Source organism: Harpegnathos saltator, unplaced genomic scaffold (assembly GCF_003227715.2).
Source record: "Harpegnathos saltator strain DR-91 unplaced genomic scaffold, Hsal_v8.6 scaffold122, whole genome shotgun sequence".
Classification (NCBI taxonomy): domain Eukaryota; kingdom Metazoa; phylum Arthropoda; class Insecta; order Hymenoptera; family Formicidae; genus Harpegnathos; species Harpegnathos saltator.
The window spans coordinates 616,104-635,184 of NW_020229898.1; the positions used below are offsets into that span (position 1 = coordinate 616,104).

General features: G+C 37.2%; 4 protein-coding genes across 4 annotated transcripts; 3 read left to right on the forward strand and 1 right to left on the reverse strand.

Moving 5' to 3' along the window:
* Nucleotides 1–462: 462 nt before the first annotated feature.
* On the reverse strand, nt 463–3,626 carry pll (serine/threonine-protein kinase pelle). The gene is made up of 5 exons (XM_011148635.3): nt 3,612–3,626; nt 3,117–3,383; nt 2,209–2,826; nt 1,584–2,044; nt 463–1,332 (listed from the first exon to the last, which is right to left on the reverse strand). Exons 2-5 carry the CDS (start codon nt 3,226–3,228, stop codon nt 991–993), a joined length of 1,533 nt encoding a protein of 510 aa, XP_011146937.1. The 5' UTR covers nt 3,229–3,383; nt 3,612–3,626; the 3' UTR covers nt 463–990.
* Nucleotides 3,627–9,962: 6,336 nt separating this feature from the next.
* LOC105187685 (mRNA-capping enzyme) lies at nt 9,963–16,687 on the forward strand. The gene is made up of 6 exons (XM_011148638.3): nt 9,963–10,510; nt 11,537–11,776; nt 12,577–12,586; nt 13,901–14,827; nt 14,905–15,040; nt 15,135–16,687. Exons 1-6 carry the CDS (start codon nt 10,360–10,362, stop codon nt 15,903–15,905), a joined length of 2,235 nt encoding a protein of 744 aa, XP_011146940.2. The 5' UTR covers nt 9,963–10,359; the 3' UTR covers nt 15,906–16,687.
* LOC105187686 (transducin beta-like protein 2) lies at nt 16,541–17,482 on the forward strand. The gene is made up of 3 exons (XM_025306182.1): nt 16,541–16,553; nt 16,936–17,159; nt 17,234–17,482. The coding sequence occupies exons 1-3, from the start codon at nt 16,541–16,543 to the stop codon at nt 17,480–17,482; spliced, it is 486 nt and encodes a 161-aa protein (XP_025161967.1).
* A 27-nt stretch (nt 17,483–17,509) lies between these two features.
* LOC112590233 (transducin beta-like protein 2) lies at nt 17,510–18,956 on the forward strand. The gene is made up of 3 exons (XM_025306174.1): nt 17,510–17,805; nt 17,913–18,095; nt 18,172–18,956. Exons 1-3 carry the CDS (start codon nt 17,757–17,759, stop codon nt 18,393–18,395), a joined length of 456 nt encoding a protein of 151 aa, XP_025161959.1. The 5' UTR covers nt 17,510–17,756; the 3' UTR covers nt 18,396–18,956.
* The last annotated feature ends 125 nt before the right edge of the window (nt 18,957–19,081 follow it).

Consider the following 19,081-nt stretch of genomic DNA (forward strand, 5'->3'; position numbering starts at 1 on the left):
GTATATTTAATATATATTTAATTAATTGTTATGCAAAATTGTATTATGAAAATATTACTAATGCAAAATGTTACTTTTTGTACGACCTTGAGCATAATAAGAGAAGAATATTAATTGTGTGAACTTTTCCGTAATTAAAGTTGCACGATTAAAAAATCTCATAAACCTGACTAAAATACAGTATAATTTTTGCTCCATTTATTAATATGCTGTATTATCCAAATATAAAATTATATTTAAACTAATTTTTTATTTAATTTCAAATTAAGAAAGAAATATGTCTTTTTTCTTATTTGTAATGTAATAAGAAATTACAATCATGTGCTGCAATCATGCTACAAATAAAATAAAAAAAATATATTTATGTGTTTTAAAATAGATTAGGAATATAGTAAAAGGTTATTATATTTCACAAATATTTTTTTAACTCTTGATGTTAACACTTGATTTATGTTTATTATTCTTTACACGTAGAAAAAGTTTTCTTAACAAATTTTTATAAGTATTTTAGCATTGTAACATATATAGAAAAATAAAATGTGATGAAAATATATATATTTTTATATGAAATATTATAACACATGTTGTCGACTTATTTGAGTTTCCAAAACACATAAATACAATTAAGCGGATGCTGAGTTGAACGGCAAATTCGAATCGTGCCGATAACGTACCGAGTTATCGTCAAAATATCATGTCAGATATACGTTTATGACCCATATTATCCCTATTATATTTGTTGTACAGACTTTATGTTATATAATCAGAACATGCATGTATAACAAAAATAATCATATATACACAACACGTATACATATATTATATTACAAAATAAATTTTTTTAATCAATTACACTTGTGATTTGTTGTATAGTGAAGTTTGATACTTCTATTATTTGGTCCCATAATTGCAATTCAAACTGTGCAATTTGTAAACTCAATACAATCAAACCTGTCCAAAAAAAACGCGTTGCGACGCGACAGTGGAAGTTTATAAATCATTCAATTTACGGAAAACAAGTTCCATTTTTGGCCGATCTTGTGCGTATCGCTGGGAACACCATTTTCCTAAGACTATTAAATTTCCATAAACCTGACTGTCCTTTCCGCCGGCTTTTTTGTCTATCAGAAGAGGAAGATCTTTGTCTTGCCAAGAGAAAATGAAATCTCGTAGATATTTGTTCTCTGGGCGCGAATCGTCATAAGCTCGAAGACCCGTCGCTATTTCAAATAAGACTATACCATAACTATATGTGTCGATTTTCGTGGATAATTTCTTGTCGAATAGAAAATCTTCAGGCAGGTACGGTCGCGTCCCATTGATTCTGCTGACCTGATAAAAGATTTATATTTTATTAGTTGTTTATATTAATAATTTAAAGAAAATTATTGATTCGATACATATTCTGATATTACAAATATAGTAAAGAATTATATATTCGATACACAATGTGTACATTTATATACAGCAAATCTGTGAAAATAAAAATGCAAAAGAGATTACATAACTTATCAATATAAATTATAATTTTCCAACAATTTGGGCATCAAAATATCGCTCACATTAAAATTAGTGCTATTTACCTGCATATCGCTACTGCTATCGCTTTCTGGACCTTCTCGCGCCAAACCAAAATCACCGATTTTGGGCTCGAAATTTTTATCCAACAAAATATTAGCGCTTTTAATATCACCATGAATCAACGGTTTCTCGCCAATAGTGTGTAAGTATTGTAATCCACGCGCTGTACCCTTGGCTATCTCATGCCTTTGTATCCACGTAAGTGGTTTAGTCTTCTCCCTTATCAGCAGTCTATCCTCCAAAGATCCGTTTCTCATCAACTGGTAGACCAAGCACGGTGCGTCGCCATCGAAACTGTACGCATATAAGGGTAAAATATTCTCATGAGCGCGAGAATCTAGAATTTTGATTTCTATGAGGGACTGCTGCAGCTGTATCATATAACCCTCCCTCTCCCTCTCGGAACTATTCCGTCCTTTTCGTTCAATTCTTTTTATTGCCACGTCAGTGTTTTTCCAAGTACCTATAATATACAAGAATATAAACTAAACTATTCTGAACATGGTTATATTCTGAATTAAGTTATCAGTCATTGATACTATATACGTAACCTACATCCCTACAAACTTTAATTCTGTCTATATGATTTTAATTTAATAATCTACACGTAATTATAAAAATGCATACCTCTGTATACTGTACCAAAACCACCCTTGCCTAATATATTATACTTGTTCCATCCATTTGTTGCAATACCTAATTCACTATAAGTTACACGAGGCAAAGTAGCTTCTGTTTTTGGCAATGGTGACTCATTCATCTTTTTGTCACTACTGCCAGTATTTTGTCGAAATGGTGAAAAAGCAGGAGCTGCTGCAGCTGCTGGTGAAGCCACGAGCAAATTATTAGAATCGCTTCGATTATTAGCCAACTGTGCCATTGGTTGATTCAAAATTTTACAATGCTGTTTTTCCTCTGCGACAATCTTTGTATTCAGTTGCGGTTGCACACATTCATTAAAATTCTGGGCCCCAATCTTTAAATCTTTTGTGTTCCTGTTGGCCTGTTGCTTTTGTAACATTCTCTGTAGATTACCCTCTCCATTGTGCAAGAGCTGATGAAATTTTGCATCTACGAAAGGCAACAAAGGAACCATTGACTGATAGTGTTGCATTCTGGCTAATAAGACAAATAGCTCTGTTATGGTATGATTGTAATGACCCCATAGTGTCAAAAGTTCATCAGTAGGATTCTTCTCTCTTCGTAAATTCTGTATCGTCAAGACATCGTACTTCATCCAGGTACCTATTAATGTTATAACATGTATGTTACAAAAAATGTAATCAAGGATACACAGGTCTCACATACATGTGTAACATTTGATGAGTGATCATCGGAAATTATACTTCTAGCTTATTCATCATTACTGAATAAAGAATGTAAGAAAGATTATGAAAACAAACAGTTTTGAAAATAAGATAGCCAATCTAATGTAAAATCTGAGACAAAAAATGAAAAATGAATAGGTTAATCATATATAGGTTAATAATTGACGTTTCTATGTTCTGTATATTGTAGGATTTCGAGCAACTTACCAGCTAGTTCCTCCCACTTGTCATTTTGGTTCAATATTTTGCAAAGTTCCGATCGTTCTAAAAACGGCAGATGATAAATATACTTATTGCCTTCCGATGTATTCGTTGCCATTTGTGTAAATTAAAAATACACAATCGTTAAGTGCAAAGCGTCAAAAAGTCTGCATTCGTTATATCATTGATTATTTCACTTCAATGTTCACAATATGTACAGAATGTGAAATGATATTCCAGTGTGTACAAAGATACGTTTCATTACTTCTATATCTGGAAGCACGAAAGTTTAGATTTCTAAACATTAATTAACCTGTATCAAACCATCAGACATATTTCGTCTGTTCTTTTCTTCTGCACCGCTGCATTGGTGCAATAAGTCAAAGGGTCTGTTCTTTTTAGCTGCACTACTGAACTGGTGCAATAAGTTAAAGTGAGAAAAAATATAGTTATCTCATTCTAACTTATTGCACTAGTTCTGCAGTGCAGAAAAGAACAAACCAAAAGTGAGACTAAAGCCAGAGAGAAGCCTGAGAGCGGCCAATACGGCATTTTCTGCGACACCGACTTTCCGCACTGGGAAAGGACGCCGTCTGCATCCATTTTGAGAGAGGAACTACGATGCTATATCCACTTTCAGGTCTCGGTGATAAAATCTGCATGTAGTGGAAGTCTGTGCTACATCCACTTTCAGACGGCTTATGTCCGTGCTGCATTATAAATATCACGCGAATCGACGAAATATCTGAACTTTTAAAAAAAAGCATCAAAGAAAATCACGTTGATGTTGTCATGGGTGAAATCTCACCCTGGTGTATATCTTTTTTATTTTCGAAACAAAAAGAGCCAAACGAATGTAATTAAATGTTATTCATCATCACTGAATATTAGGTGAAAAGTAGAAGAGTTTTATTGTTCGTTTCCGAAGATGGATGGAAATGCACCAATCAGAACGCAGTATTTTCGTCCAGCAAGCAATCCAGCACGAAAACAAGCACCGTGTGCCGCTGGCTTAATATCAGAGAGGAACGTGAGAGCGGTCAACACGGTGTTTTCGACGACACCGACTTTCCGCACTGGAGAAAGGCAGCATCTGCATCCATTTTGAGAGGGGAACTACGATACTACATCCACTTTCAGGTTTCGGCGGTAAAACCTGTATGTGGTGGCAGTCCGTGCTACATCCTTTTTTGGCGGTTTATGTCCGTGCTACAACCATAATAGAGTACTTGACAAGCACGATCTCGTACATTGTTACGCGTTTATAACATGAATTAACATGTTAACATGTGCAAAAAAAAAGAATTGACATTGTATATGATTAATATTATGAAGATCATACGAAGTGTCCGGTAATTAGCTGCCAACCCGAAGTGTGAAGGTAGATTGGGTTGAGACACACATAAAAGTCCCATACCATTTTGCGAGATTCGCAATAATTATCAAGTTATTAATGACAGAAATCTGAAGAGTAAAAGCGCGTCAACATAGATGATTCGAAAAGCGTTGCAGCTACTCGGGGCAGCGATCATGAATCTTTTCCCTAGCGTGAACTAATAAAAAGTGAAAGACTTCTGTGAATTAGTGAAAAATGAAAAATTTTATATGAATTTGTGAAAATCGAAACATTTCACACGACAATTGAGTCGTTCAACACGCAGTTGCGCGTTCTGGATAATTCAATGAATACCAAAGAAATCAAAATGATCAAAATAATAATGTCCATGTAGTCCGAAGGATATTACGTGACACGAAAAATCCGTTTGATATAATATCCAAAGAAAATGTTTCAAAATATGTATGTATAGGTAATATAAACCTTATGCACCGACGAGATATACTACAAAGACTGATGGCCTTACGGGATTTAGCGTACCAGAGAAATTTCCCTGGTGAGGCACCCGGGCGAAAGAAACCGTCTCGCATTTAGCGCAGTAAAATTTAATGGAAACTAGTACTTTTCAATCCTTTTCTCCGGATCAAAATGATTCAGAATTCAGACATATTCAAAATGTCAATACTTTTTAATACGTTTCAATTCGACATTTTATACAGAGAAGCAGGACGAAGGGAATGGGATGCGGGTAACATCATGCTTTAGACGTGTGAAATCGTTTATTATAGAGGAGACTCTGATACGGCAACATGTATTCGAATATTTAATCGTCCCATAGACCACTTACATATAATAAAAAAAAAATTAACGCGGATAAATGAACGATTCGTATCAATTTTTCCTTTTCTTATAGAGCAATGAAAGAGTAAATCAGTATCGAAAATCGAATACCGATTAATACCATAAATCAGTGTCAGAAAATTGTCCAATGACAATTTGTTCTCATTTTTCAGGTAGTTACCGCTATAATTTACACAACAAATTAACTCGGTTAAACGAACGATTCGTACCAATTTTTCTTCTCTTATAAAGAAATGAGAGAATAAATCAGTACCGAAAATCGAAGGCCGATCAATACCTAATTTATTCATCAAATTAACGCGGATTAATGGACGATTCGTATTAATTTTCTGTTTTCTTATAGAGAAATGAAAGAGTAAATCAGTATCGAAAATCGAATATCGATCAATACTGTAAATTAGTGTCCAAGTACAACGACAATTTGTTCTCATTTTTCAGGTATTTATCCCCCTAATTTACTCAACAAATTAACTCGAATAAACGGATGATTAGTATCAATTTTTCTTGTCTTATAAAGAAATGAGAGAATAAATTAGTACCGAAAATTGAAGACCGATCAATATTTCATTTATTCATCAAAATAACGCGGATAAATGAACGATTCGTATGAATTTTTTTTTCTTATAGAAAAATGAAAGTACACATATTATAATATATAAATATATTAAATTAATTACCTTTTTATATATGAATAATTTAATTTAATATTATGTATTCATAAAATAGTTTCATATTCTGCAAAATAAAAAATAAGAATTACTATTCGGTTTAGTTGCACATTTATTTATTACACATATATTGACAACATTTGATCAGTTTTATAAACGATTTTCCCTGTACACACGTTGCTTTATATAAAAAAATATATATATATTTAACAGTCTTACAATGAGTCTTATAACCAATGTGTTGTTACAAATACTTAACAAAAATGCTTAATATAAAAAATACTGCACATAATGTTTTAAATAAAATATTCAAATAATAAAATTTTCACTTTTATCTTATGAAAAGAAATCTTATTTTTCTAAAAGAACTCCAAACAAGATATTTATTTCTACAAAAAAATAACTTCTTGTAATTATAATATATATAAACTTCTTGAAACTATAATACTGAACAGAACATTAATAAACATTATAAAACATGTAACAAATAAAATAAAAGGAAGTATATTAAACTTGTTATTTCTTAATAAGACTTTGTAACAAATTTTTAATATTATCTAACTGCTCCATTTTCTCTTTATGCTTTTTTGCGTCTGCTTCTTGTTTCAGTCTTTTTTCTTCTAACAATTTTTCTAAGTAAATGTCTACAGTTACTTTTCTGTTCATCCCTGTAATTAAAATATAATTAAAAATTTATATATTTTTATACATACATATGTGTCTGTGTGTTATTAATTATTGAAAATGGCATGTGTATATAAAAGTTGTTATAATTAATAACTTAAAAATTTATGTGGATATATGCTAAATGGTAAAAGACTTTTTTATTCAGAACATCTTAACTTGTATGTATACTATGGTGTTTTCGACATTTAACATCAAATATCCTGTATATGTAGGTTACTTGAACAACTTTTAAGATTTTCTTCTATTGAAGATTCTGATATTGGAGGGCTGTCAGAATTGCTATACTTGTACCAGCGACTGCTAAAGATTCTGCCCACGGCTTCTTAATAAATATGTTATCCATCATCTAAAATACATAATCATAAGTATTATTAAATATCATGTAGAGTGAAGATATTAATAATAATACAATAATATAATACTACAATACAATATAATAACAATGCAATATAATAACAATGTATAATAATATAGGAAGTAAAAAACTATTTACTTCAAAATATTCCCATTTCCTTATGTTGTTTCCTGACTGTTGATTGTGGTCCTTTATTGCTTTGTACGTTCTTTTCATTGCCTGAAATTTGATGCAACATTTTTTACCACTTATGTCATGCCCCATTTTCTTCATTTCCTTAGAAACATTCTCCCAACAATGTTTCACTGTATTTTTGCCACTATTAAATTCTTTTTCTTTGGAAGTATATATGCCCATTAGAAGCAATGTTTCTTCTTTAGACCAAATATGTTGCTCTATATATCACGAGAAAAATGTTACTGATATTTCTCATTAAATTTCTTTAAATAATTCTAATATTTATATTAACTTACCTTAATCTTTACTATTATCATTTTCTTTGTTTGCATCTAACTCTGAGGTTTTATGACTTGTATCATGATAAATTTTGTTGGTTTGGCTTCCTAAAATACAGCTAGAATAATCTAAAAATTGAAGAGAACTTTCCCCGATAACAAAGCGTGATTGAACATTTTGTGCAAACTAATGCACAGCACGTTTTGCTGTATGTTTGCTATACATTTGTCAACATTGAAATATAAGGCGTTATTAATTCAACAACATAAGTACTTATGTTGTCAGCATCATGATGACAAGATGACGGCAACAAAATATGTATAATTATGTTCATCTCTTATTGCCCCGGATATCAATTTGTCATCAATTTGCTGTCATTACAATTGGTATTCATGTGAGTTCAAAACTACACGTATAATACTGTTTCATCTGTCTCTTGGTTTGTCTAAATTGACTTCGACAAAATAATAGCAAACTCACAGGCAATTTGCTATCTGGATATAAACAGAATATCAAACTTAATATTAAAAACTTATTATGAGAAGAATTTGTAATGTAACGTTAGTTTTCTTCTTACCATGACATTTTGCTTTTTCTAATAACGTTGTTGCAAATTCTAAATCTATAATAAAAGCACATACATAATAAAATCTCAAATTTTATAAAATACTATAAATTTTATAAATGTATACATTTTTGTTACATTATATATATTCTATTCCAAAATAAATACCAATTAAGTAATAAGAAATATGAGTATGAGTGAACGAAAGTCTGTAATATTACAAAAATTTAATTTAACACAAAATTCAACTAGGAAAATTAATCCTTACCATTATGAGCTCTTTCAGCAACCTTCAAACTGACATTCAATGGCTGTGTTCAGCAGAACAAAGTGATCAGTGAGCGCTTAGTGATTCTCGCTCCTGATTGGTAAATACTTCTGGATCTGTGAAGAATCTAAAAGAATGTTCCAATCACAGACAATAATCACTAAGCGCTCACTGATCATTTTGTTCTACTGAACGCAGCCATTGCTTCATAAAGGTCGTTCTACAATACGTGTCGTAAGTTGTAAATCGTAAGAACTGACCAATTATAGCCGATTATTTTTGTAATAATCAACTGTGATTCACCAATTCTTACGGCTTACAACTTACAACACATATTGTAGAATGACCTTTAGTCTCACTATCAAGTAAGGTTATTTCAATGTAGGTAGCCATTTTGCATAGCATTTTGCTACTTTACCTCTTCGGCTGCAGTAGTCGCAACAGGAAGTGACATTAAAATCAATGGCCGCGTTCGCAGACTCAACAGTTGGACAACATTACTACATTTTCCACTGAATTTCGCTCCTGATTAGTAAATATTTCTGGGTCTATGAAGAATCTAAAAGAATGCTTCAATCACAGACAATAATCACTAAGCGCTCCCTGATCATTTTGTTCTACTGAACGCGGCCATTGAGTCATGATGTCCGAATATTTAGATATGGTACCTACTAAAAGTGAGATTTTTTTTCTTTCATAAAAATGACGTCATTGTTGCTGTTCATCCCGAAATGCAACATTTCTTCTCTCGATCATGAAAAATAAGCAAGATTGTATTGCAACTGTTGTCAATTTGCAAATTGTTTCTTTTCACCTAAAATATTTATATTAATGAACAGAATATACGATAAAATGTTATTTGGACCAAGTTCTTTTTAGCATAATTTATTTATTTCAAGTTACAAAATACTTTGTGAGCCGTGTCATTACTGTCATTTTGTCAAAGTTACAATCTGTTTTCATAATAAAATAAAAATGCGGCCGACCTGCCATTAAGTTATACTACTTGAAAATAAAATGTCTGATTATCGTTGAGGTGTACTCCGAATGTTTTATAAAGATGAGCAATGTTGAAGAAAATAATTTGTTTTAAAAAAATCGATAAAAAATATATCAATTTTTTTATGATTGATAAAATTATGAAATCATCGATAATTTGAATTTTTTGATAGTAAACTTTATCTACTAATGATAAACAGCTTCCTAAAAATTTGTACATAAAACTAAAATATCATTGCTGCGTCATTCTATCTTTAGAACCATCATTCTATCTTTATTTTTTGTTAAATGTAAAAACAAAAATCAGAATCGCGGGTTTTAAAAAAGCTAAATAGGACTGATTAAGGGCTTTAGTCTAATTAACTCAACAGGTTGATCAATCTCGACCAATCACATTGGTCAATCGTCGAGTTCCCGACAGACTTTTCTCTTTATTCAAAGATAAGTTGATTAACAATTTAAGAAACATATCTGTTGCCTCATTGCAATATTCTATGTAATACATAGAATACTATTAGAATACTATTTCTTAGAACTTAAAAAGAAGCATGTATATAGCTGTGTGTGACATAAAAAAAAGAGGAAAAGAGAGCTACTACGACCTAATGTAATTAGTTCAGCTGCAAAGAACAGACCCTTTGTCGCCGATTGAACATTTCTACTTGCGGGGCGCAGATCGCTCGATGAGTTTCGGAACACGCAGAAGTCGCGCTGTGTCTCAGACGCACAGTCCGCGGTAGGCGACGTGGACGCGTCGCGCTTTCGCGTCGCGTAGTCTCTCGTCGCGTGATAAACGCGATTGATATAATCGCGGCGATTCTTCGGAACGCACGACTCGTGCGCGGCCGGACGCGCGTGAATCTTCTCATTCTCTCCGTACGATCGTCACGCGAAGCGTGTCGCGTTCTGCCAGGATTTTTCGCGGCTTTTCCGCTCGCGAGTGCTGCTAGCCCGGAAGGTTGTGTGGGTGTGTGCGTGGTGTGTTACATCGTGTGCGTGTGGGTGTGTGCGCGTTGGTCGCGCGGCAAGTAGCCGGCGTTTCAACGCTGCGACGATGGAGGACTCGATGATGTCGGGGAACGCTGCAGCGGACGCGGTCGACCTCGTGTCGCTGTTGGGCACGCTGATGCTCGCCGCCTCGATTACCCTCGTCATCGGCTGCATCATCGGTCGACTCACCCGCAAGCTGTACAACCGGCCGAAAGGTATACCGAGTCGGTTTTTCCGAGTCGTCGTCCGTAGGTTTATTTCTTATTGCTGAATTCCTTGCACTACTTTGCACTAGTCTCTCTCTCTCTCTCTCTCTCTCTCTCTCTCTCTCTCTCTCTCTCTCTCTCTCTTCTCTCTCTCTCTCTCTCTCTCTCTCTTTCTTCGAACAAGTCTCGACTACACGTCTGTCTTTTTTTTCCTAAGTTCCGGAAGTGTACACTAGTCCAGCAGTATAAAACAAATCTGATATGGTTCGCACGAGGCCGGCGACACCAAGGCTGACTTCGTCCCGCACGTTTCCGTGCAAGAAAGTATCGTTCTACTTTTATCGCTACGTGTTTGCTGAAGAAAGATAAAACGATGCGCTTGAGTAAAGATCATCGTAGTGCTCAAGCGCACTCTTCCGAGCCACGACACGCTCCACGTCGTCAGCTGTCAAACGTCACGTGCGCGCGGCCCGCTTTCCTTCCGCAGCTGATCGTTGACAGAGCACCCGAGTTCGCGTTTGTCGCGATGATCGTCATCGCGGAGGAGAGTACGGCTTGGTCTATAATACGTGTTGTAAGCTGTAAGCCGTAAGAACTGACCAATTATGGTCGATTATTTTTGTAATAACCAACGGTGATTCGCCAATTCTTACGGCTTATAACTTACGACACATATTGTAGACCAGGCCTACGACAGAACAACGAAGCATTCTTGCCGGGAGATCTCTTTTCTCTTTCTTCCAACAAGCCTCGACTATATGCTCGTGTTTTTTAGCCTCTAGAGTGTACACTAATTCAGCGGTAGGAAGCAAACTTCGAGTTTCGCCGCTTCGGTCACTTGATGATGAGGGGAGAAAAAACGAGAAGAACGAGTTGTATCTTCGCGCGTGCAATCGCGACCCGTCCGCTCCGACTACCCCTTGAAAGCTCGCACGTGTCGCAGGCCACGCGGTCGCGTTACGTCGCGCGCGCACTTCAAAACCACCACTTCTTCCTCCCGCTCTACCACGTTTGTTTTATTTATCACACGTATAGACGCGACGGAGGCGGCCAGCCCGAAGGAGCAGCCCGAGACGCGAGCGTCGAGCGCCGAACGGCAGCAAGCAGCCGGCGGCAATCAAGCAACAAAGCAACGCACGAAGGGCCAGAAGCGGCGGGAAGCGCAGCAGGCGTTTCAAAACTCCTGGCTGATCGGCGCGTTGAAGGGCCACACCGGGCTGATCCTCGATATGGATCTGTCCCAGAATGGGAAATACCTCGCGAGCTCCGCTGAAGGTACGTATCGCTCAGAACGAAGGACGAACCCAGGCAGAACTGAATTATGATGAAAAAATGAGTTTCCTTCATTATTTTGACGTCATATTTTGATGTCATCATGACATCTATTATGCCTGAGAAGGAGTGAGAAGTGGGTGAAGAAAATCGCGAGGAAAGAAAAGAGAAAAGGATCTGCGCGAGAGATAAACGTCCGAAGAACTATCCACGTCTAATAATTGCTGCGAATTAAAATGGTGAAAGTATTCAGATTGCATTATGCATCGCTGTTAATATTACTGTCGTCATTTTACGCCGGACGGCACATGGAACTTAAACGGGGTCTGCAATAGAAGTAAGGTCATAGGTAAGGCAGTAAGAGGTAAGAAAATTGACCAATCACACTCGATTCTTGTGATCAAAGAATAATCAGTTGTAACTGGTCAATATTTTTACGACCTTGCGACTTGGGACTTTACGACTTCTATTGTAAACCCCGCTTTAGTTCGAGCGTTTTTAATTGCACTTTGGCTGAAGAACAAGTTTTCTATCTTCCTCGTCGCCAAAGTGTCAATATTTGCGTATCTACCTCATTTTTTAAATAGACAGAGCAACTTGGTGTACATATAAGGTCTGTTCTTTTTCGAAGAACTTCTGAATTTGCAATGAGTTAGAATGAAACAGATATATTTTCTTTCACTCTAACTTATTGCATTATTACATTAGTTCAGAAGTTCTTCAAGAAAAAAACAGACCCATAAAGAGCGGACTTAACAATTGCGGGTGCGTTCTGATATTTACTGCCAGTACTGAAACTATAGAACATGTATGATAAACTATAGGTTTTCAGGACTGCAATGAATATTGAAACATAGCTTACGTATTTGGACGAATATCTGGATTCGCTTGCTCTGTAAACGCTTTGAAACGCCGTATAGACCAATCATGGTCTTTCTTCCAACACGACAAAACAATTGTAGCATTAAATGAATTATCGTCTATGGTCTGTATACGGTCAATGTGAGCGGATGAACTTTCTTTCGGGTAGATGTATCGAGTGTGACGTCATGTAACATCTCAGTGAGGTACTTGCTTCAAAATATACGGATACTTGAAAGTTCACAAGGTGGAAATTTTTGAAAAATTGACAATAACCCATCTATAATCGCTTTTTTAATCCTTTAACGACATTGAAATTTAGCTCGCAGAGATTGGCTTATCTGAACTCCATATTTTAATCTCCTCTTTTGCGGGGCCCTAATAAAAATATAACGTCCATATTCTACCCAAATATATACAGCCTTGTACCCGTTCCTCATACAACTAGTAATGAAGGATCGTGGGAACACACGCGCATGCGTATTGAACAAATGTGTGATAGACACAGTGACGTATCTACTTTAAGGTATTGTAAGTTCTCCTGCCTGAAAGGATATGCGAAGAGAATTGAAAGAGAAACATGCGAAGAGTACGGAGGAAAGAAAGTTTCTGTTAAAAGTTATCATACACACTTTTCTAAGATACAACAGTAAAATTTCGACCAATTGCAGTGCTTGATTCGATCATGCGTAACTAACTATTTGAAGCGAGCAACACGATTGGTCGAAACCTTACTGTTACGTCTTAGGCCTGGTCTACAATTGTAAGCTGTAAGCCGTAAGAACTGACCAATCATAGCCGATTATTTTTGTAATAATCGACTGTGATTCGCCAATTCTTACGGCTTACAACTTACGACACGGATTGTAGACCAGTCCTTACGGAAAGTGTGTGTGATGGCTTTAAAGAAACAAAATGCTAACCTAGGCCGGTATTTATAGTCGGATCTTGTATTTATGTAAGATTGGCTTAAGTTTATCTTCAGATATTATACTTGACAATTTCGTCAAATGTTACGTCACTGAACACATGCGCACAACGCTCCTGTACGGAGAGATTTCCCATCTCTATCATACGATAACACTGGGTTGCTCAGAGCGTCCTCTAGCCACAAATGAGAAGAGGAAGTAAACGCAGTTGCAAGCAAAAGTTATTGTTGATACCAGTAACAGCTGGACATGCTCGTCCGTATATTACATCAGATTTGCGAATTACGTGGTTATTTCCTGCTCTTGTGTCTTTAATATATTGATACATTGATCAAACTACGAGGATGTCGGGTAACAACGAAAGTCGAGGGGGTGTACCACCACGTTGGCTTCATTGCCCCCGCAAGGCGATGAAACTGATTCAAAACAAGTTCCTGGCCTTCAAGACACCTCTCTCATCGGCCTATGACAACCACGTGCCCGAAGAGTGTCGTTTCACCATTGATATGCTGTTCGCATACCTGAAAAGTCAGAAGCTGAAGCTAGGACTGTGGATAGACCTGACTAATACATCAAGATTCTACGATCGCAAATGCATAGAGAATTACGGTTGCAAGTACCTGAAGCTGCAGTGTAGGGGTCATGGCGAGACCCCATCGGAGGAGCAAACTCGTACCTTCGTGCAGGTCTGCCGGAACTTCATCGCGCACAATCCCTTGGAGATTGTCGGCGTGCACTGCACGCATGGTTTCAACAGGACTGGCTTTCTCGTAATCAGTTACTTGGTAGAAATTGATGGTACCAGTGTCGACGCAGCATTAGCGGAGTTTGCAATAGCGAGACCTCCCGGCATATACAAAGGTGATTATATCCAGGAGTTATACAAACGTTACGATGATGTGGATGATGCTCCCCCACCGCCTGCAAAACCTACATGGTGTCTAGAATATGACGATTCCAATGTTGAGGATAAAAACAGTGATACAAGCTCAGGAGTTGAGAATCCTGAATCAGAAGGACATGGCAAGAGAAAGGGGAAACGTGAGTTCAACAACAAGAATCCAATGTTCATGGCAGGTGTACCTGGTGTAACACCCATCCTGGATAAGATGATACTATCTGGGGTTCAGAAGCGAGTTCAGGAGATTTGTGGGTGGAAATCTAGTGGATTTCCTGGTTGTCAACCAGTTACCATGGACCTTGAGAATATTATGCTTTTGCACAATAAACCATATCGAGTATCGTGGAAAGCAGATGGCACAAGGTAAGATAGCCAGATATTTTACCTAAAAGTAATTTATACAATAAGAAACTATGAGAAATATAACATGATTTTTATAGATATATGATGTTAATACAAGGAGATAGAGATGTATACTTCGTAGATAGAGACAACAGTGTCTTTCAAGTAAATGGGTTAACTTTCCCCCATGTGCGACAGACAACCAGATGTCTGAGAGATACTCTATTGGATGGCGTAAGTATCAGAATCATAACAGATGTTGAAATCATATTTTTCATAGAAAACTTTGAGATTTATTTTATTAAATTTATATACTACCATCCTGCAGGAAATGGTGATCGACAAAGATGGGAACAAAAATATTCCTAGATACTTAGTATACGATGTCATAATGTACGATGGTCAGGATGTCAGCAAATTGCCGTTTCATCCTGATCGTTATTATATTATAGAGAGACAAATAATCGCCGGTAGGCTAAGAGCTATGAAAGAGGGGCGATTGCTGAAAGAACGGGAACCGTTTTCAGTACGTCTCAAGTATTTCTGGGATGTAACACAGAGCAAGAATCTATTGGGTGAGAAATTCGCTAGTCAACTGTCGCACGAGCCAGATGGCTTGATATTCCAGCCAGCCGAAGAGAAGTACTGCACAGGACCATCTCCGGAACTCTTGAAGTGGAAGCCAGTGTCATTGAATTCCGTAGATTTCCGACTCAAGATCGTGACAGAGACCGGCGAGGGTATTCTGCCTCGTAAGGTCGGCCATCTTTACGTGGGAGGACAAAAGATGCCGTACGGAATGATAAAGATTACTAAGCAGATCAAAGATTTGGACAACACGATTATCGAATGCAAACTCGAAAATGGCCAATGGGCCTATATGCGCCAAAGGACGGACAAGTCGTTTCCTAATTCGCTCAGTACCGCCGATTCCGTGTGTAGAAGTATCTTCAAGCCCGTCACGAAGGAGGGACTTTTGGATTTTATCGAGAAACGTAGATTCGCGCGGGAGGACGCTGTGTGTGTAGGGACCGCTGACTCGGAACTAATGCGGCCACCAAGTAAAAGACCTAGGAATTGTGCAAAAGATAGTGTATAAAAATCGTAAATAATCATATGGCGTATTCGAGTGACGTAAGTCGATTAATGATGTCACAAGACTATGGAAGCCGATCACAAAACTTACCTGTGCATGTCCGACCTTGGATTTAATCGACCCGGGTGGATCAAAACCCATGCCACTCGAATACTCCAATAGATGCGCTATGAGTTATCTGTATTAATAGGACCGTGTATTCAGTTACACACACATACACACATACGCACACAACACACCACACATATATACATATACACATGTGTCGCAATTCTCATATTTTTAATTAATTGTCTAACAATCGTAGCTTCGGGAGAAAAGGATGTTAATAATGATACATATTTATTAAGGGCTCATTTCAGTTGTATTGAATCGTGGGCCTTGAATCAGGTGACCAAGATTTATAGCTATTAATATACAAGAAAAGTCTTCGACATATTTGACAATTTTATCCAATAGTATGCAGGTGGTTCGTAATTTACTTTAGCGTCACAGCGAACTTTGATAGGAGATGGTAGTTTCATTTCACGAATTCCTCGTTACAGTGATTAATTTAGCATGCTCTTCCGACGTTGGATAGATTTAAGACAAGATTTCGCAGATTGTATTCGTTCACTCAGATAGCTAGAAGAAGAGAAATGAAGTTAAAGTGTAGGTACACAACTTTGCAAAAAGTATCGAGCTTTATTTTTAGTTAGATCAATTATATCTTTTAATGATAATTGAGATTAATCTAATTATTGAATATATACTGAATTGAACTGAGAAAGAACAATTGTTATTGAATAAAAAAATCTTTTTAATTATAACATTCGTGTTTCATTGTTTACTCCACATCCTGCGACTGGTCGTTGCAACCGGAAGACTCGCTGACGAATACGATAAAAATTATTATCGCATTATATAAAAATGATATATACAGACTCTAATCAACCCTCTCTACATATATATATATATATATATATAAATATATATATATTAATTGTTAATCAAGAGAGCCTTGATTAATGTAAATTGCTTTATCTTATTCTAGACCGTAGCGTGATGCTGTGGTGCGTGAAGGATCTCGCGTCGAAGGATCGCAGATCCTTGCGCGTCAACATAGAGTACGATCACGCAACTTTGATACGTTGGTCGCCGGATGGAAAAGCGTTTATTATCCACAAAGCTATGGCCAATGCCATCGAGGTGTACAAAGTCGCGAAGAAGCCTGATGGTTTCTTAGCGTCTGCGACCAAAGCACTGGAGTTCCCTAAGGTATCAATGCTGCATTAACGTACATTTACATCGCTGGGTCTTGCTGTTATTATCGGTGTTCTTATCGTTATTAGCGTCACACCGAGGACGTTGTCGGGATGGACATCGCGTGCACCGGCAAATACATCATCACGTGCAGTAAAATGAACGACCTCATCGTATGGGACCTGAAAGGTCAGCCGTTGGCGACCGTCGAGCTACATCTAGGGTCGACTCATCGCGCTCGTATATCACCCTGCGGCCGATTCGTCGTCGCTTCTGGTGAGCCATGCATATCACTTGCTATTGACGAGTTGAACGTGGAACAAAAGGGAGTAAAATGAAATTCTAAAGACGAGAATTCAATTTATTAAAATTTTTATCTTAAGTCGCTAAGACCATTAGAAGGGTAGAAAATGGAATTGTTATATGTAAGTTACAATAAAGACAACGTGAAGAATTAATAGAATCATCCTTGTGAAAGGCTTTACGCCGGACGTGAATGTGTTCGAGGTGGTGTTCAAACAAAGTGACTTCAAGCACGTGGCGAAAGCCTTCGACCTCGCCGGGCACACGTCTGGAGTTCACGACTTCGGCTTCAGCGCCGATACCAGTCAAATGGCCACTGTGTCTAAGGACGGGACGTATCGCTTCTACAATACAAAAAGTAACGTACACGCATGAGCATCAACAAAGCATCGACAAGATACCAGCCAGGTCTGGTAAGCGATGTTTGACGAGATTCTCACGCGACGCACTCGTCGTTCTTTGCAGTCGAGTTCGAGAAGGGAGAGGACCCGCATTTATTAACGACCGGAAACTGGGACACCACGACTCCGGCGAGCCTCGTTTTGTCTCCGAACGGGGAGGTTCTGGTGATCGCGCATGGATCCTCCATTTCGTTCTACTCAACCATCACTGGCGCCTTGGATAACACCATAGACGACCTGTTCCTCGGTAATTACGTGGACATTATCGACGATAAGTATCGCGCGAGTGCGATTTTATGCTTGTTTCTTCGATACTGTCGCAGGGCCTATAACGTGCTTGGCATTCGAAGCTGCGGGGGAATATCTGTTAGTTTCGGGTGATAAACACATCAAGATTTTTCGCAATGTTACCGGATATCGCACTGCAATAGAGTCCGCTAAGCGAAAGCTGGAGCTGAGACAGACGCAGGCAACGAGGGAGCGCCTTGAGAAAATTATTCATGATAACACGGAGTTCCTCGCGAAAATGGGAGAGAAATGTCCATGACATTGATTCGCTCCCTTCTCTTTCGCCGCACGGTGCGCCAAAATTGATTAAAAATAAAACTCTCTCTTCTCTCGATAAACGCTTTCTCTCTGTATCGTGTAAATATTGACATACAAATATCGAGTATTTTCTTCAAATAAAAATAATTTTCATATGCTCAATATATTTTTTAAGAGGTACAACTTTTAACGATCTCTCATCCCTCTCTGTGTAGAGATCTCTTCTCAGGATTTCTGTAGTTTTATAAGACAATTCCATTAAATAAGTCTCCATATTTAAATATCCATACTTGTGGGTCTCAAGGAACTGTGAATGACGTTAGGAAAATGAAACTGGCCTTTTTTTCTTTAATTTGATCCTATTTTTACTCTATTCTGGCTCACTGTGTGCATTCCTGATATTGCTCAGAGAATTTAAATTAGCATTTTCTTTCACGCAACGTGAGACAATAAAGGAACAAAATGAGTACAATTCTATGCATTTCCGCAAAGATTTTCTGTATAAATTGTAATCTATTTTTTCGCGTATATATTACGAATAAAGTACGATGGACAATCAGAAGTTTCAGCTTCATATTCATCATAGATTCCATCGCGTAAGTAATAATACTTCGTTCAACTGCACGAATTAGTAGATGCTCGCTGGCTTTAGATACAAAATCGCGCGACAAGTTTTAAAAATACATA

Excerpts from the sequence above, each read along its gene's own strand:
- pll (XM_011148635.3), bottom strand. The coding sequence starts at position 3,228 with ATGGCAACGAATACATCGGAAGGCAATAAGTATATTTATCATCTGCCG. Across the intron at positions 2,827-3,116 it reads CAAGTGGGAGGAACTAGCTG|GTACCTGGATGAAGTACGAT; the intron begins GTAAGTTGCTCG and ends TAACATTAATAG. Across the intron at positions 1,333-1,583 it reads ATAGCAGTAGCGATATGCAG|GTCAGCAGAATCAATGGGAC; the intron begins GTAAATAGCACT and ends ATCTTTTATCAG.
- LOC105187685 (XM_011148638.3), top strand. The coding sequence starts at position 10,360 with ATGGAGGACTCGATGATGTCGGGGAACGCTGCAGCGGACGCGGTCGAC. Across the intron at positions 14,828-14,904 it reads TGGAAAGCAGATGGCACAAG|ATATATGATGTTAATACAAG; the intron begins GTAAGATAGCCA and ends TGATTTTTATAG. Across the intron at positions 15,041-15,134 it reads GAGATACTCTATTGGATGGC|GAAATGGTGATCGACAAAGA; the intron begins GTAAGTATCAGA and ends ACCATCCTGCAG.
- LOC105187686 (XM_025306182.1), top strand. Across the intron at positions 17,160-17,233 it reads AAGCACTGGAGTTCCCTAAG|CGTCACACCGAGGACGTTGT; the intron begins GTATCAATGCTG and ends TATCGTTATTAG.
- LOC112590233 (XM_025306174.1), top strand. The coding sequence starts at position 17,757 with ATGGCCACTGTGTCTAAGGACGGGACGTATCGCTTCTACAATACAAAA. Across the intron at positions 17,806-17,912 it reads TCGCTTCTACAATACAAAAA|TCGAGTTCGAGAAGGGAGAG; the intron begins GTAACGTACACG and ends CGTTCTTTGCAG. Across the intron at positions 18,096-18,171 it reads CATAGACGACCTGTTCCTCG|GGCCTATAACGTGCTTGGCA; the intron begins GTAATTACGTGG and ends ATACTGTCGCAG.